At 36.3% G+C, this 14052-nt stretch overlaps 2 protein-coding genes across 3 annotated transcripts in view; one reads left to right on the top strand and one right to left on the bottom strand.

Annotated features, from left to right (window-relative positions):
- The window catches only part of MGP (matrix Gla protein), an 836939-nt gene that overhangs the window by 619785 nt on the left and 203102 nt on the right, over positions 1–14052 (bottom strand). The window lies entirely within an intron of this gene.
- PTPRO (protein tyrosine phosphatase receptor type O) overlaps positions 1–14052 on the top strand; it is a 272722-nt gene that overhangs the window by 161409 nt on the left and 97261 nt on the right. For both annotated transcript variants that reach the window (XM_050749472.1, XM_050749473.1), the window contains exons 3-5: positions 8826–8984; positions 11024–11176; positions 13193–13636. In XM_050749472.1, coding sequence (XP_050605429.1) covers positions 8826–8984; positions 11024–11176; positions 13193–13636 — 756 coding nt within the window. The remainder of the gene's footprint in view (positions 1–8825; positions 8985–11023; positions 11177–13192; positions 13637–14052) is intronic.

Consider the following 14052-nt stretch of genomic DNA (forward strand, 5'->3'; position numbering starts at 1 on the left):
TACATGTAATTATTAATATTTATTATTATAATATAATACAATTATTTCTATGGTTGAATTTGAATTTACCATATTGCTAGGCTGTTAGGTAGAATGAGCAGTGAGTAGATCTAGTCAATAGTTGAGCTGGGTTTAAAGTATTAGACACCTTCTGTTCATCACAGATTTCTAGTTCTTCCCATGGTAGGCTGCCAGGAGTGGTAGAGGGTATTTCTCAGTGTTTCAGTTCCACCCTCAGTATGCAGCAAGCCCTGAACATCGGCACCACAGAAGAGCTCCCCCAGCAATAGACTGCTCTTGTTTTTCTCTCATCGCTAACTTTTTGGCGGGGACAGAAGATGTTCTTGGTTCTCATGATCCAGTCTCAGGCTTAGGCAGACCCTGTGACATTAGATGGGACATTCTTGACATTTTTACCCCTCAAATTACACTGACACTGAAATTCTACATTAAATCTGTGGGTCAGAGAGTTTCCTGCCTCTTCTCCAGTGGTAGCAGAACCACTGATACTCTACTTTGTATCAACGTAGGACTCTGGGCCCAAAAGAGTTTCTGCTCCTCTCCCAGGAACAGGCGTCTTTTGTTTCTATTCACCCTTCAAAAGAAGGGATCTTTTCCTGAGAACTGGAAGGGAAAGATTTTTCTGCCCCTCCACAATACATTAAGGTTTGTATTCAGGAAAGGTCCAGGGAAGTAAGTTTTCTTGTTGGCCTCTTAGTGGTTTCAATTATCATCTGCATGCCTGTCACCTCCCACACCGATCCCCAACCCCACAGAAGGAGGCTCTCTCCAGTCCCTATATTTATGAGACTGCCTCTGGTAGTCCTCATGAGCATGGGGTAGAGGCCCAAAGGGAAAGCTAGAGAGACACAGTAGACTCTATTTGTGTCTGTGTCTCCCAGTTAGTCTAGACTAGTGGTGACCCAGAACTTCGGGATGATAGAAATGTTCTATATCCATATTGTCCAACATAGTAGCCACTAATTTTTAATTTTAATTAGTTTTAGTTCATTTAAAATTTTATTTAAATATCTCCATGTAGCTAATAACCACCATATTGGACAGAGCAATTCTATGCATCCATTTAGACCATACTTAGCCTTTATGAATCCATTAAAATTGGAGCTGCTTTCTTCTTACCTGCTTCAATGTTGTATCCTCTTCCTGCTGTGCTTTGCCAAAAGGTGAAATAGCGTGTCGCCTATCTCCAGAGGGGTTGTTCACGCCTTGCAATTCATATTACTTGGTTGACTTGCTACCTCACCTCTCCCGTAACCTCAAGAATAGTTATGATTTCATGGATTACATGGCTTTTGCTTGTTGAGGTAGAGAAGAAGTGATGTTGTCCTGGGGCTTTCTACATGTTAAGGGGAAGAGGAAACACGTATTGATTTCCAAAGAGTAAAATTAATTCATGATGGCCTATCAAATATTGTCTTGTACCCCATTGTTAAAGGCTCCATTACATTATCCCAAATTTAAGGAGCAATAATAAGTTGGGAATATAAGAAGTGGGGATTAGTGCACAAATATTTCTGTGACATTAGGCATGAGCTGGCATTTAGTGACATTTGGGTTTCAGCTTCCACCTTCATAAGAGAGAGAATTAAAGTACATGATGACTCAGATAACTTTTGAGCTCTGAAACTAACATTATCTGTCAGTTAATGATGTGTTTTTGCCATCTTTATTTTTCTAACTGAAAGCTTTTTAAACAAGTTTGGAAAACATTTGTAGTATCTGCTCACAGAGTTGACATATTTCTCTTGAGAATAAGAGAGTACCTTTGTAGCAGTCATTTATTGTGTGTTAGATGCTTGTCTTGATGAAATAAGTAATGACAAAGCAATTGGCCCCAGGGCAGTCCTTTGATATTTCGCTATAGTTGTTCTGAGTCTGTCACTCTTAGAGAAAGCTGAAAAACATGTCAAAGAATAAATTTGGCATAGCAGAGTCATTTGGCCAGTTCAAAAGAATTTCACAACCCTTAGGCTGTGACATCTCATTAATATTTAATTGATTGAGAACCTTCAGTATATTGCATGCACTTCAGAGGGAAGGGGTAGTTTCTCAGCAGGTAAAAGGATACCTGGAATCAGTTGCTTGGAAATTGAGGAAATGTCACATACACACAGCTGTGTCACGTGTCAGTGAAGTTCTACAGATACTGGCTGTACACACTAAAGAATACACAAGGAGACACTCTACAAATATAATATTCTATACAGACCTATTCTAAATAAAAATAATTCATGAGTTTTTATTTTAGTTATCAGGTACATTCTCTGTGCCATGTCCTAGGTACCAAAGAAATAAAGATAGATAAAAATACTCATAATCAAAGATGTTATACTATAGTGGAAGAGACAAATAAAAACCATTGCAAATAATATGATAACTGCTATTGTAACCAGAAAGGGGTCCCAATCCAGACCCCCAAGATAGGATTCTTGGATCTCAGGCAAGAAAGAATTCAGGGCAAGTGCACAGTGCAAAGCAAAAGCAAGTTCATTAAGAAAGTAAAGGAATGAAAGAATGGCTACTCCTTAGGCAGTCCCAAGGACTGCTGGTTGCCCATTTTTATGGTTATTTCTTGATTACATGCTAAACAAGGGGGTGGATTATTCATGAGTTTTCCCAAAAGGGTGGACAATTCCCAAAACTGAGGGTTCCTGCCCCTTTTAGACCATATAGAATAACTTCCTGACGTCGCCATGGCATTTGTAAACTATCGTGGCACTGGTGGGTGACTCTTAGCATGTTAATGTATTATAATTAGCGAACAATGAGCCAGTGAGGACAACCAGAGGTCACTCTCATCGCCATCTTGGTTTTGGTGGGGTTTGGCCAGCTTCTTTACTGCAACCTGTTTTATCACCAAGGTCCACCCCAGTAGGTCTCAGCCTTATTTTACCCAGTCCCTATTCAAGATGGGGTTCCCGTGGTTCAAATGCCTCTGACACTGAAAGAATTATGTGAAAGAGACTGCCTTGCCTTCCTAGGGAGCACTGGGAAGGCAGCACAGAAGAAACAATCATTAAAAAACGAAGGAAAATTTCCCAAAAGAATAAAGAATAGAAAGTGTTACAGAGTGAAATGGAATCATATATGCAAATAATGGAGGCATACATAGTGTGGCACACTTGGTAACTGCAAGAAGTTAAGATGGCAAGTGTTAGCTGTTCCAGAAAATAACAAGAAAGGTGGCTAGAAATGTTGAAGAACTTTAAGTACCTTGCAAAGGAATTTAGACTTTAACCTATAAGTGATGAGGGAGAAATTACATAATAGGATTTGAATGGGGAAAGCTCTCTTGTAGCAGAGCTGCAAGCCAAGAGATCCTGAATCCTGCATTGGAATTGAAAAATTATCAAGCGAGTAAAGCAAGTATTTGGGGTAGTCGTTCAACCATATGTATAGCCTTGGGCAGACCCCAGTATAGTCAGAAGGACTGAAATGCTCCATGCTAGACAGGGCACAGAGCCAGGCTCTCTGCTTATAGCAAAGATTCTTCCTGTTTGACAAACAAAAAAAAATACATATATAAAGACCTGAGGATGCAGAGGACACATATGCATCTTACTACCAAGGTCCAAGGCTAGTTACTGTCTCACTCAGTGAATGAATCTATAGTGATAACCACTATATCATCCACAATATTAAGAATGGCAAAATAATGTCATATGTCTTGTTGTAGACCGGGTGCTTTGGTGGGCTGACAGGATGCAATGGCTTAATTGTTTTAAAAGCAAGGCATAATAAGTGAGAAATGGGGAGATGAAAAAGCATCAAATGAGCCCAGAGCCTGTGTCTCAAAACACATGAAAAACTTATGCTAAAAAAGATAGATATCAAAACAACTATAACTGTTCAGATTGTATTTTAAATAGCAATTTAACAAAAATTTAATTATGTTTATAATGTTCAAGGACATAAATGTAAGAACCGCCTCCAGTTTTTGAAACCAGGGAATTAGTGAAAAAAAAAATTGGCAAAAACAGTGTAGTGCTGTGCCTACAGTTCCACCTACTCAGGAGGTTCAGGCAGGAGGATCCCTTGATTCCAGCAGTTCAAATCGAGGCTGGACAACATGATGAGACCCTATCTCAAAAAAAATTTGCAGAAATAAAATAAAAACATACAGAATAAACATGAATAAATTAAAACTTTTATAAATGAAAACATAATCATTTAAATTAATTTAAAATTTAATTCATCAAACAAGGTAAAATTAATTTGATTGATTAAAGTTAAAGTTTACTAATTGAAAAGCTTCAGTAGATAGGACAAATTCTATACTGATAACAATTACAAAGAGCTAGTAAATTGAAGGATAGTACCATGCAATTTGCCCCATAATACAGCACAGTGAGGCAATTCACAGGCATGGAAGTGGGAAAGGCTCTAGCTAAGAAGGCTTAAGGATTCATGAAAAATAAGGAGGGAATGGTGGGCACAATATTTGGAGAGATTATTATGAGAATTTCCAAGACTTGAAGAATGACATGAATTCACAGACTGACAGAGCATTCCAACTAAGTACCTAATAGAGTAATTCAAAACTAAAACCATGCCTAAATATATAATGCTATATTATTGCTATTATGTATCATCAGATTATTAAGGCTAAATGAAAATAAATAAATAAGCTTGAAAGGTACAAGAGGAAAAAAGCAAAGTATCTACAAAGGAATGACTATTCTACTGACAGAAGTCTTCCCTTCTGCAATAACTGGTGAAAGAAAACAAAAAAACAACATCGTCAAAGTACTGACGAAAATACCTGTCTACCTAGAATTTTATACCCAGATACATCAAGAATAAACCACATTAAGAATAAACATAAAATAAAGAAATTTTCTAATATACAAAGCCTAGAGAACTTAACACCTACAGCTCTGAGTTAAAGAACTGTTAATAGACAGATTTCAGCAAGAAAAAAGGTGAATCCAGAAGGAAAGTCCAGGACACAATTTTAAAAAATGACAATGGGAATATGGTATATGACAAAGATTGTGTTACAAATTAGCAGGAGCAGATGGAAAAAGAACCCCAAAACAGGCAAAAGAATTTAACAATTCTAAGAAAAGGAAAGCTGATTGACCAAAAAACATAAGAAAAAATAATTAATCTCCATGAGCAGGAAATTAAAACAAAGAGACAAAATTTCACACACCTCAGAGTGGCAAAAATTAAGAAGACTGGTATCAGCGAATGTTGGAAAATAATACGGAGAAAGAGGAACTATCATACACTGCTAATAGATATGTAAATTGCCCTAATCTAGTTAGAAAACTTTCTAAGAATATCTGATACAGATGATGTGTAGACCCTACTATCCAGGATTTGCCACCTAAAGAGACATGCTGCAAACATTTATTGCAGCATTATTTGTAAGAGTGAATAATTGAAAGCAATTACTCTACTAAAATAATAAAAGGTATATATTGTGTGGGTTGTATAGTTGCAAAATGTACACTAAAATAAAATTTTTAGGTGTTCTTGTATCAAGAGTGATAAATCTTAAAACAATGTTAGACAATAAAAACAAGCTGCAGGATAGTTATGATAATTTACATAATAATTTAAAACATGAAACAATGTTGGATACTTACAAATACATGTTTAAAAAACATGCATGAGAAGATAAATACCAGATTCAGAATAATAATTTACTTCTGGTCATGGTGGGAAAAGAATGGGGTTTGGGTAAGTTACATGGGGGAATTTCAACTACATTTTCTAAGACTTTATTTAATTGAAAAATTAAAACATCTGTGGACAAGAAAGTAATGAACAAAGATATTAAATGATTCACCTTGTCCAACAACTCCATTTCTCTGTCCAGTCCAGGCTGGTCCTAAGAAAGGGAAGTACAATGGAGTGACTGACAAGGTGAGGACTATTGACTTAGATTAGGATTTAACTTTGTCATCACTGAAATGCCTGTTAGTAAGTATAGTACTGGTTTATACCACACCACTTAATTTCTAAAAAGAAAGATAATGAGAGAAGTCACTGGCGAGATAGTAAAATATTTTTATACTATACATTTGAGTTCTTCTAAAAACAGTAGTTCTTGGATTGAATACTCCTCAGTAATACTTAGACATCAACAGGATTTACAGCTGACCTGGGTCATTTACACTGAAGCTGAGGGAAACAGATAAAACAAACATATAAACAGGCATTTTAAGACATTTTCTTAGTTTAAAGTTTAAGTAGCTTGTTGCAGGAAAAAAAAAAATCGGAAAATAAAATATCTGTTCTCTAATCCTCCTGTCTGTCTTGAATTTCAAAGTTTGACCGTGGCTTTGATGTGTAGACTTCATGCCTCAGGTCATGAAAGATTAAGTGCCCTTCTAACTTCTCTTTTCAGTAGAAGAAACCCTGATGAGGATGTGAAACAGGACTGCAACAGTGGAGGAGTTACTGCTCTGTGGCTGCTTTTTCTGTTTCCTTTCATTTTAGTTCTCTTAGGGCCAGAGTCAATAGCCGGATCTGGTAGACTCCATGGGTTAGTAAATTAGGCTGGGTCAAAAGAAAGAACTTGAAGCAGTTCAAAACTTCTTTGGGAGTTTTGAACTGAAAACAGTCTTCGAGGGTTGGTTGATTGGTTGGTTGGTTGCTTGGTTGGTTGACATGGTACATAAGTGAGTACGTGAGTTCATTCTGAAATGTTACCTGCATGTAGGAAGACTAGGGATGAGACAAAGATAAAATTCATACCTTTTAACCAGAGACTATAGCACATAGGGTACAGTGACATGATCATAAAATACACTGGAGTCTGAAGGTCTTCCTAACTTTTTTGTAGATGTTGGCTTGGTTTTTCAGAAAATTCCAGGAAAAATCAAAGCATTAACATGTAGCTTCAATTATTTCTGGGTTTCTTAAAGTCAATAGCAAAGATAGATTAATACCCTGAGCAACAAAATAAAACATATCCCGCTACAGATTGAGACACACTAGATACTCAATAGTTATTTATTGAATGAACTAAGTCAAATTTGGAGTTCTCATGTTATTGAAATTGAAATTTTTTGAATGTAAATTTAAACTAAGGATATTTCTTTAGGTCAGGCTATAGATGATGTCCAAGAATCCTCTCAATTCTGAAACTGTGAATCAAAAAATTGTTTTCTGTCAATCTAAAATTGTCAAAAGGGTCAGCATCTCATTTAAAGAGAGTTTTTTCAAGCACAAAGTGTGAGGCTAGACCACCTGGAAACACCAACTCCAAAAGCATTCAGTCAGTGCTCTGAAGTAGTGCAACTGGGATCTCATTTCTTATAGGCAGAGACAGAGAAGTTTTTATCAGGATTACAAAAAAGTATTCATACAAAGTTGACACCTGGTTAACAGAAATTTCATTGGTTGTAAGCAGTGTTTCTTTTGGGGAAGGGGACATTTAACATTTTTTTTACACAGAGTGTGATAGTGATTTATAGGTTTTCTGTCATCCGGCCTAAGCAAAGCGGGACAACAAAGAGGGGAAGTTAATCTACAACAAGGGTCATTAATTAAGAAGGCAGGAGATTTTTGTCCCTGACGTTATTTAATTCCCTCTAGTCATTGTACAGAAAAAGAAAAATAAAGTGAGTTAATCTGTAATTTGAGAACAGAAGTTATAACTATATGTGACTCAGATCACAGTTATATCTTTTGCATGCTTAAAGTTATTTTTGGGGTTCCAACAGCTTTTAAATTTTATCTATCTTCATTTTTTTTTTTTTTTTTTTTTTTGAGATTTCACTCTTGTTGCCCAAGCTGGAGTGGAATGGCACTATCTCTGCTCACTGCAACCTCTGCCTCCCACGTTCAACTGATTCTCCTGTCTCAGCCTCCCAAGTAGCTGGGATTATAGGCGCGTGTCACCACGCTCAGCTAATTTTGTATTTTTAGTAGAGACGGGGTTTCTCTGTTTGGTCAGGCTGGTCTCAAACTCCCAACCTCAGGTGATCTGCCCGCCTTGGCCTCCCAAAATGCTGGAATTACAGGTGACCCCAAACGAAATTATTTAACATATCTTATTAATAAAATTCATACAAGTAAAATCTGTTTAATAGCTTCTTCAGAAAGGTGCAAAATGCATTATTTACAAGAAATTTGCAGGACAGTGGGAGTGGGAGGAAATGCAGACATATATTGATAATGGATTTTTTAAAATGAGTATTTTTAAAGTTTTCCAGTGAATGAATAACTCAAGCAAAATAGAAATGTTTTCTTTAAACTTCTATAGAAAAAGTAGTTTGAGAAACACCACAACATATATTTTTTACAACATTGGACAGTTTAAAATTTTATACTTCATATGGAAAAATAAGTGCTATGCTCACACGAAGAAATAAATGATCATATAACTATCATCGGTCTGAGCCAAAATTTATTTTCTGTTACTGGTCTGTTACTAATATCAAATTTCCTTCGCATGAGAAAAAGAAAAATAAACTGGGAATCTGAAGATACAGACTGTCATGTACTTGTTAAATTACCTTGAACAAGTAATTTAGTCTGTGAGCCATCATTATATTTATCAGTGGGAAGGATATATTAATATTTGCTCTTCCTAGATATCAGGACTGTTGCAAAAGGAAAAATAAATGTAAAAGTTCTTCAAAAAGCAGAAAGCATTATATAAAATGTACTATATTAATTACTGCTAAGAACATTCAATTCATGGGTACTGAGGAGTATAGTGCCCACAGACAGTGAAAATATGTGTGAATTTCTGGTAGGTGTAATCCTTGGTTCATTCAAGTATTGATATCAGTCTTTCTCTCTCCTCTTTCTTTTCCCTTTCTCCATTTACTTCACTTCTGTAGAACCTCTACCTGTAACCAGTGTTTCCATATATGACTATAAACCTTCTCCTGAAACAGGAGTCCTGTTTGAAATTCATTACCCAGAAAAATATAACGTTTTCACAAGAGTGAACATTAGCTACTGGGAAGGTAAAGACTTCCGGACAATGCTATATAAAGGTAAGCAGCAAAAGGAAGGCTGAATCAATGATGACCCTCACTTTTTAGCAGCTTTTCCCAAATGATGTTCTCTCTTACTACAACGAGGTTTTATAATTCACTATTTGACCTATAAATGAGCCATTAAAAATAATTATTGACTTATGAAAATCATGCTATGAGGAAACCTAGAACATCTGGTTCATTTCTTGAGAGTCAGGTGTCATGTGTACAGCATGAGAAATACTCAAATTATTATCACTTACATGCTACTCTTCCCTAAGGCAGCATGCCTGGTGCAGGAAATAAATTCAGACTTAAGTTTAGAAGCACAAGTAACCATTTCCTTCTGGGTATGGTAGATGGGCATTTCCGAGACTGGGAAGCCAGAGCGGTGCCTTTTGCAAAGTTTCACTTGGGTATGATCCAGCATCCTCAAATGCGATGCTGTATGACTAGCTAAATGAACACATTAACATACAAAAATTAGTTTTGCTTTTTTACTCGCTTGATGGGAACCTTGTGGGGAAGGGAGAGAAAAGAGCCCAGGAGAAGCAATACTTCAATTAGTCAAAGGAACAAAATCAACTTCTCTGGGTAGAAGGGGCTAGAGGGAGAGGGAAGAGAGGGCATTCAGTTTCATTTGGGAGTGAATCCTAGTGAAGGAACTTGAATACTCTCAGGACATACCGGGTGGGGGTGGGAGGTAGGTAATGCTACCAGAGTTGGCTAACTGTAACTGGAAACATGTATTGGTGGGAAGAGAAAGAGTATTGAAGCACACAGAGCATGACATCCAGAAAAATGTCACTTTGACTTGCTTCTTTTACACACTCATTTCTTCCATGGATTTATTTTTTCCGAGACATTATTTAAAATATAAGCAGTGGGGCTGGGAGTGGTGGCTCACGTCTGTAATTCCAGCACTTTGGGAGGCCGAGGTGGGCAGATCACTTGAGTTCAGGAGTTCGAGACTAGTCTGGCCAACATGGTGAAACACTGTCTCTACTAAAACATACCAAAAAAACTAGCCAGGCGTTGTGACGGGCACCTGTAATCCCAGATACTCAGGGGCTGAGACAGAAGAATCGCTTGAATCCGGGAGGCAGAGGTTGCCGTGAGCCGAGATCACACCACTGCACTCCAGCCTGGGCGACAGAGCAAGGCTCCATCTCAAAATGAATGAATGAATGAATGAATAAATGAAATATACGCAGTGAATTTAGTTTTTTTAAACTTTGAAAAAATCAAAGAAACATAAATTCCACAAATTATTATGTTGTTTATTTACAATGAAAACAAATAATCTGCAAATTAATAAATGGAAAGTTGTTTATAGATCATATGCAAATATATTTATGAATGATTAAAAAGCAATTACTGAAACTTTTGTTAATCATAAATTTTAAAATAATATAATCCCATTCTTAAGTCAATTACTTCTTATTACTTCTTCAAACTATTTTTAGATTTCAATCAATAAGTGGTATTTTTAGTTTTTTCTCTCATTTCTTTTGAGTCGGATTGGATTTTTAGCTTATTGTTATTCTCTTTAAAGTTTTCTAAGTGGAGTCCAAACTTTTATTATTTCTTTTTTTGGGCAGGTTCTGTCTTCAAACTGGCAAATAAACCAGTTTTAAATTAGGCTAGTTTTTCTAAATGAAAACTTTTCTTGTAAAATTGCTTTTTTTCAGGTCATAAGATGGCAAAATACCTTGGATTTTTATTTTAAAGTAAATGGCCAGTGTAAACTTAACGTCTACAATTTCTTTATATTATCTCCTTCAATTAATACATACCCCAAAAGTTCCTATCATAAAAAGTTAACTCCAACTGTGTTCGATTTCCTTAGGAATTTTGTCAGAAAAAGCCCTTCAGGATTGAGTCTAAACATTCAACGTTTTGTCTCTAGCCTTCTACTAACTCTTTATTATTGACCATAACAGTAGTTGAAGGAAATATTATGTTGTGAATGTTTAACCATAATTGTTTCAAACTTTCCAGAAGTGTGTGACATTTAGAAGACCATATTTTTCATGTAATTGATTTTCTCTTCACAGATTTCTTTAAAGGAAAAACAGTATTTAATCACTGGCTGCCAGGAATGTGTTATAGTAATATCACCTTTCAGCTGGTATCTGAGGCAACTTTTAATAAAAGTACCCTTGTTGAGTACAGTGGTGTCAGTCATGAACCCAAACAGCACAGAACTGGTAAGTCTCCTGAAGAATCAAATACAGTGAAAAAATAATTCAGTTATATTTTGCTGTATATTTATTTTTTATCCTAAGAAATATTCTGATCCAGAGCAAAGAAAGAAAATGCATATGTTTAATAACCTAAAACAGATTTTATATCAATGTAAAAAGAACTGGGCAAAACATTCAATAAGAAAAATCTAAAATATGTCAATGCAATCATAGATTTGTAATCTTTGAATAAAAACTACTATATTATTACCAAAGGTTATAATTAAGTAAAACTTACCCAGATCTAGTAGACATCAGTTATTACTGACAAGTGGCCCTATGGCAGAAAAAACTAGAAGACATTCTAGTACAGTTTATCAGATTATTAAAGGAAAATATTGAAATTCAAATGTATCTCAAACTTGAAGTGCTTAATTTTAGTAACACCACTAATATAAAGCACTATTGTAGGATGGATGGATAGATGCATGGATGGATGGATGGATGGATGGATGGATGGATGGATGGATGGATGGATAGATGGATGTATGGATGGAAGAATGAATGGGTAAAATAAGCATATATCTACTAAGTACCCATCACCAATATAAGCAACATCGTATGTGCCCAATGTGCCTGCATATTCAATAGGAAAGCTGGAGAGGCCACTCTGATGAGCATCAGGAAAGGATTATGATAGATTACTTCTAAGGTCTTGACAATTTGAAATTCTAAGATATCATGATTCTTATTCATTAGTCCAAGACCAGGAAATTATTTCAGCTAAATCACTAATTCACCTGATGTCAACATTTAAGATTCTATTTATGTTTTTCATTATTCAATGTAAGTAGAAAAACATTAATTGAGCACCTTCTACCTGGAATTTGTTCTAAGTACTGAGACATGAAGACAAACACTGATGAGACAGGATCCTTGTCCTCAAAAAATGGTACTCGTAATACACAAGTGGCACTAATACAAGGCAGAATGAGATAAATATTATAAAAGAGGTACAAAGTTATTTAACAGCACGAAGGAGAGAGAAATTTTTATTAGAAGTTCATGGGGCCTAGCACGGTGGCTCATGCCTGTAATCTCAGCACTTTCGGAGGCTGAGGCGGGTGGATCACCCGAGGTCAGGAGTTTGACGCCAGCCTAGCCAACATGATGAAACCCCGTCTCTACTAAAAATACAAATATTAGCCAGGCTTGGTGTCTGGTGCCTGTAATCCCAGCTACTCGGGAGCCTGAGGCAGGGGAACCACTTGAACCCAGGAGGCGGAGGTTGCAGTGAGCCGAGACCACGCGCCGTTGCACTCCAGCCTGGGTGACAGAGCGAGACTCCGCCTCAAAAAAAAAAAAAAATTAAAAAAAAATTCATGGAAGAGGTGATAATTGAACTGCTATTTGAAGGCCAAGTAGAAACTGTTATAGGCAGAGACTATGCAGTGTGTCTTTGTAGTTTTCTCCCTGTAAGTGTGCTTCCATAATTTATGAACTCATTTTGTGCTTATATGTTTCATTTTAGAGAGGTGAGGAGTGAAGCCATATTTCTAACATGTGTGTTAACATCTCTAAAGGCAGCACACGCATGCAACTCTCCTAGGTGCAACTATGTCACATGGAGTATTTTCATCTTCATAGCTATAAGTACACTATACTTGTTTTTTCTTTGTAATAAAAATCCAGGAACACATACATTTTTTTGTAAGTGAGATTATGATAAACTGAAAAATATTTACATACTCTGCTTTTAGAAGTGGTTAAATTACCACTTCAACAAGCATAATATTGCAAGTTAATATATTTGAAGTGTGACTAGTGGTATGTTAACAGGTACACATCATCCACAAAATGTTAGAAGTATATATATGGAGAAAAACGCAGTTTGTCTTGACGTAAATTTGTCTGTGTATTAGAAGTAAAATTAAATTCCATTTTTAAAAATCTGCTTTTGTCCCTGACTCATTAAGAGATTAAGTATTCACTCTAATTGAATTAAAAATTACTTGAAAATGAAAATTCTCTCTCTTACAGCCCCTTATCCACCTCAGAATATTTCCGTTCGTATCGTAAACTTGAACAAAAACAACTGGGAAGAACAGAGTGGTAATTTCCCAGAGGAATCCTTCATGAGATCACAAGATACAATAGGAAAAGAAAAACTCTTCCATTTTACAGAAGAAACCCCTGAAATTCCCTCGGGCAACACTTCTTCCGGTTGGCCTGATTTTAATAGCAGTGACTATGAAACTACGTCTCAGCCATATTGGTGGGACAGTGCATCTGCAACTCCTGAAAGTGAAGATGAATTTGTCAGCGTACTTCCCATGGAATACGAAAATAACAGTACACTCAGTGAGACAGAGAAGTCAACATCAGGCTCTTTCTCCTTTTCCCCTGTGCAAATGATATTGACCTGGTTACCACCCAAACCACCCACTGCTTTTGATGGCTTCCATATCCATATTGAACGAGAAGGTAAAGCAGTAGGAAATCAGAGGAAATAAGAACTGATACAAAGGAAGGGGAATTGAAGTCTTTTAAAATTTGAGTTTAGAAACACTGATCATAGACACTCAAATCGCCAGAGAATAATGGTAAAGAAAGGGAAGAATGTATGTGGGTATCCAATGCAGACAGAGCAGAAAATCCAAATGAATAGACTGGGTAAGAATCAGAAGGTTTGGGTGATTCACAAGTTGTGAGTACTGCCAACTGTATATATTTTACTGCCTGATATTTCTCATGTCTCAGAACAATGAGGAAAACATCATATTTGGAAATATTTTGAATCAAAGATCTAACTATCCCAGAATATTACAGCATATCCTAGAGAAATTTCCTGTTTTCTCATATGCAAATTTTTAAACATGGCAGCAAAGTAATACTTATGA

Source organism: Macaca thibetana, chromosome 11 (assembly GCF_024542745.1).
Source record: "Macaca thibetana thibetana isolate TM-01 chromosome 11, ASM2454274v1, whole genome shotgun sequence".
Lineage (NCBI taxonomy): Eukaryota > Metazoa > Chordata > Mammalia > Primates > Cercopithecidae > Macaca > Macaca thibetana.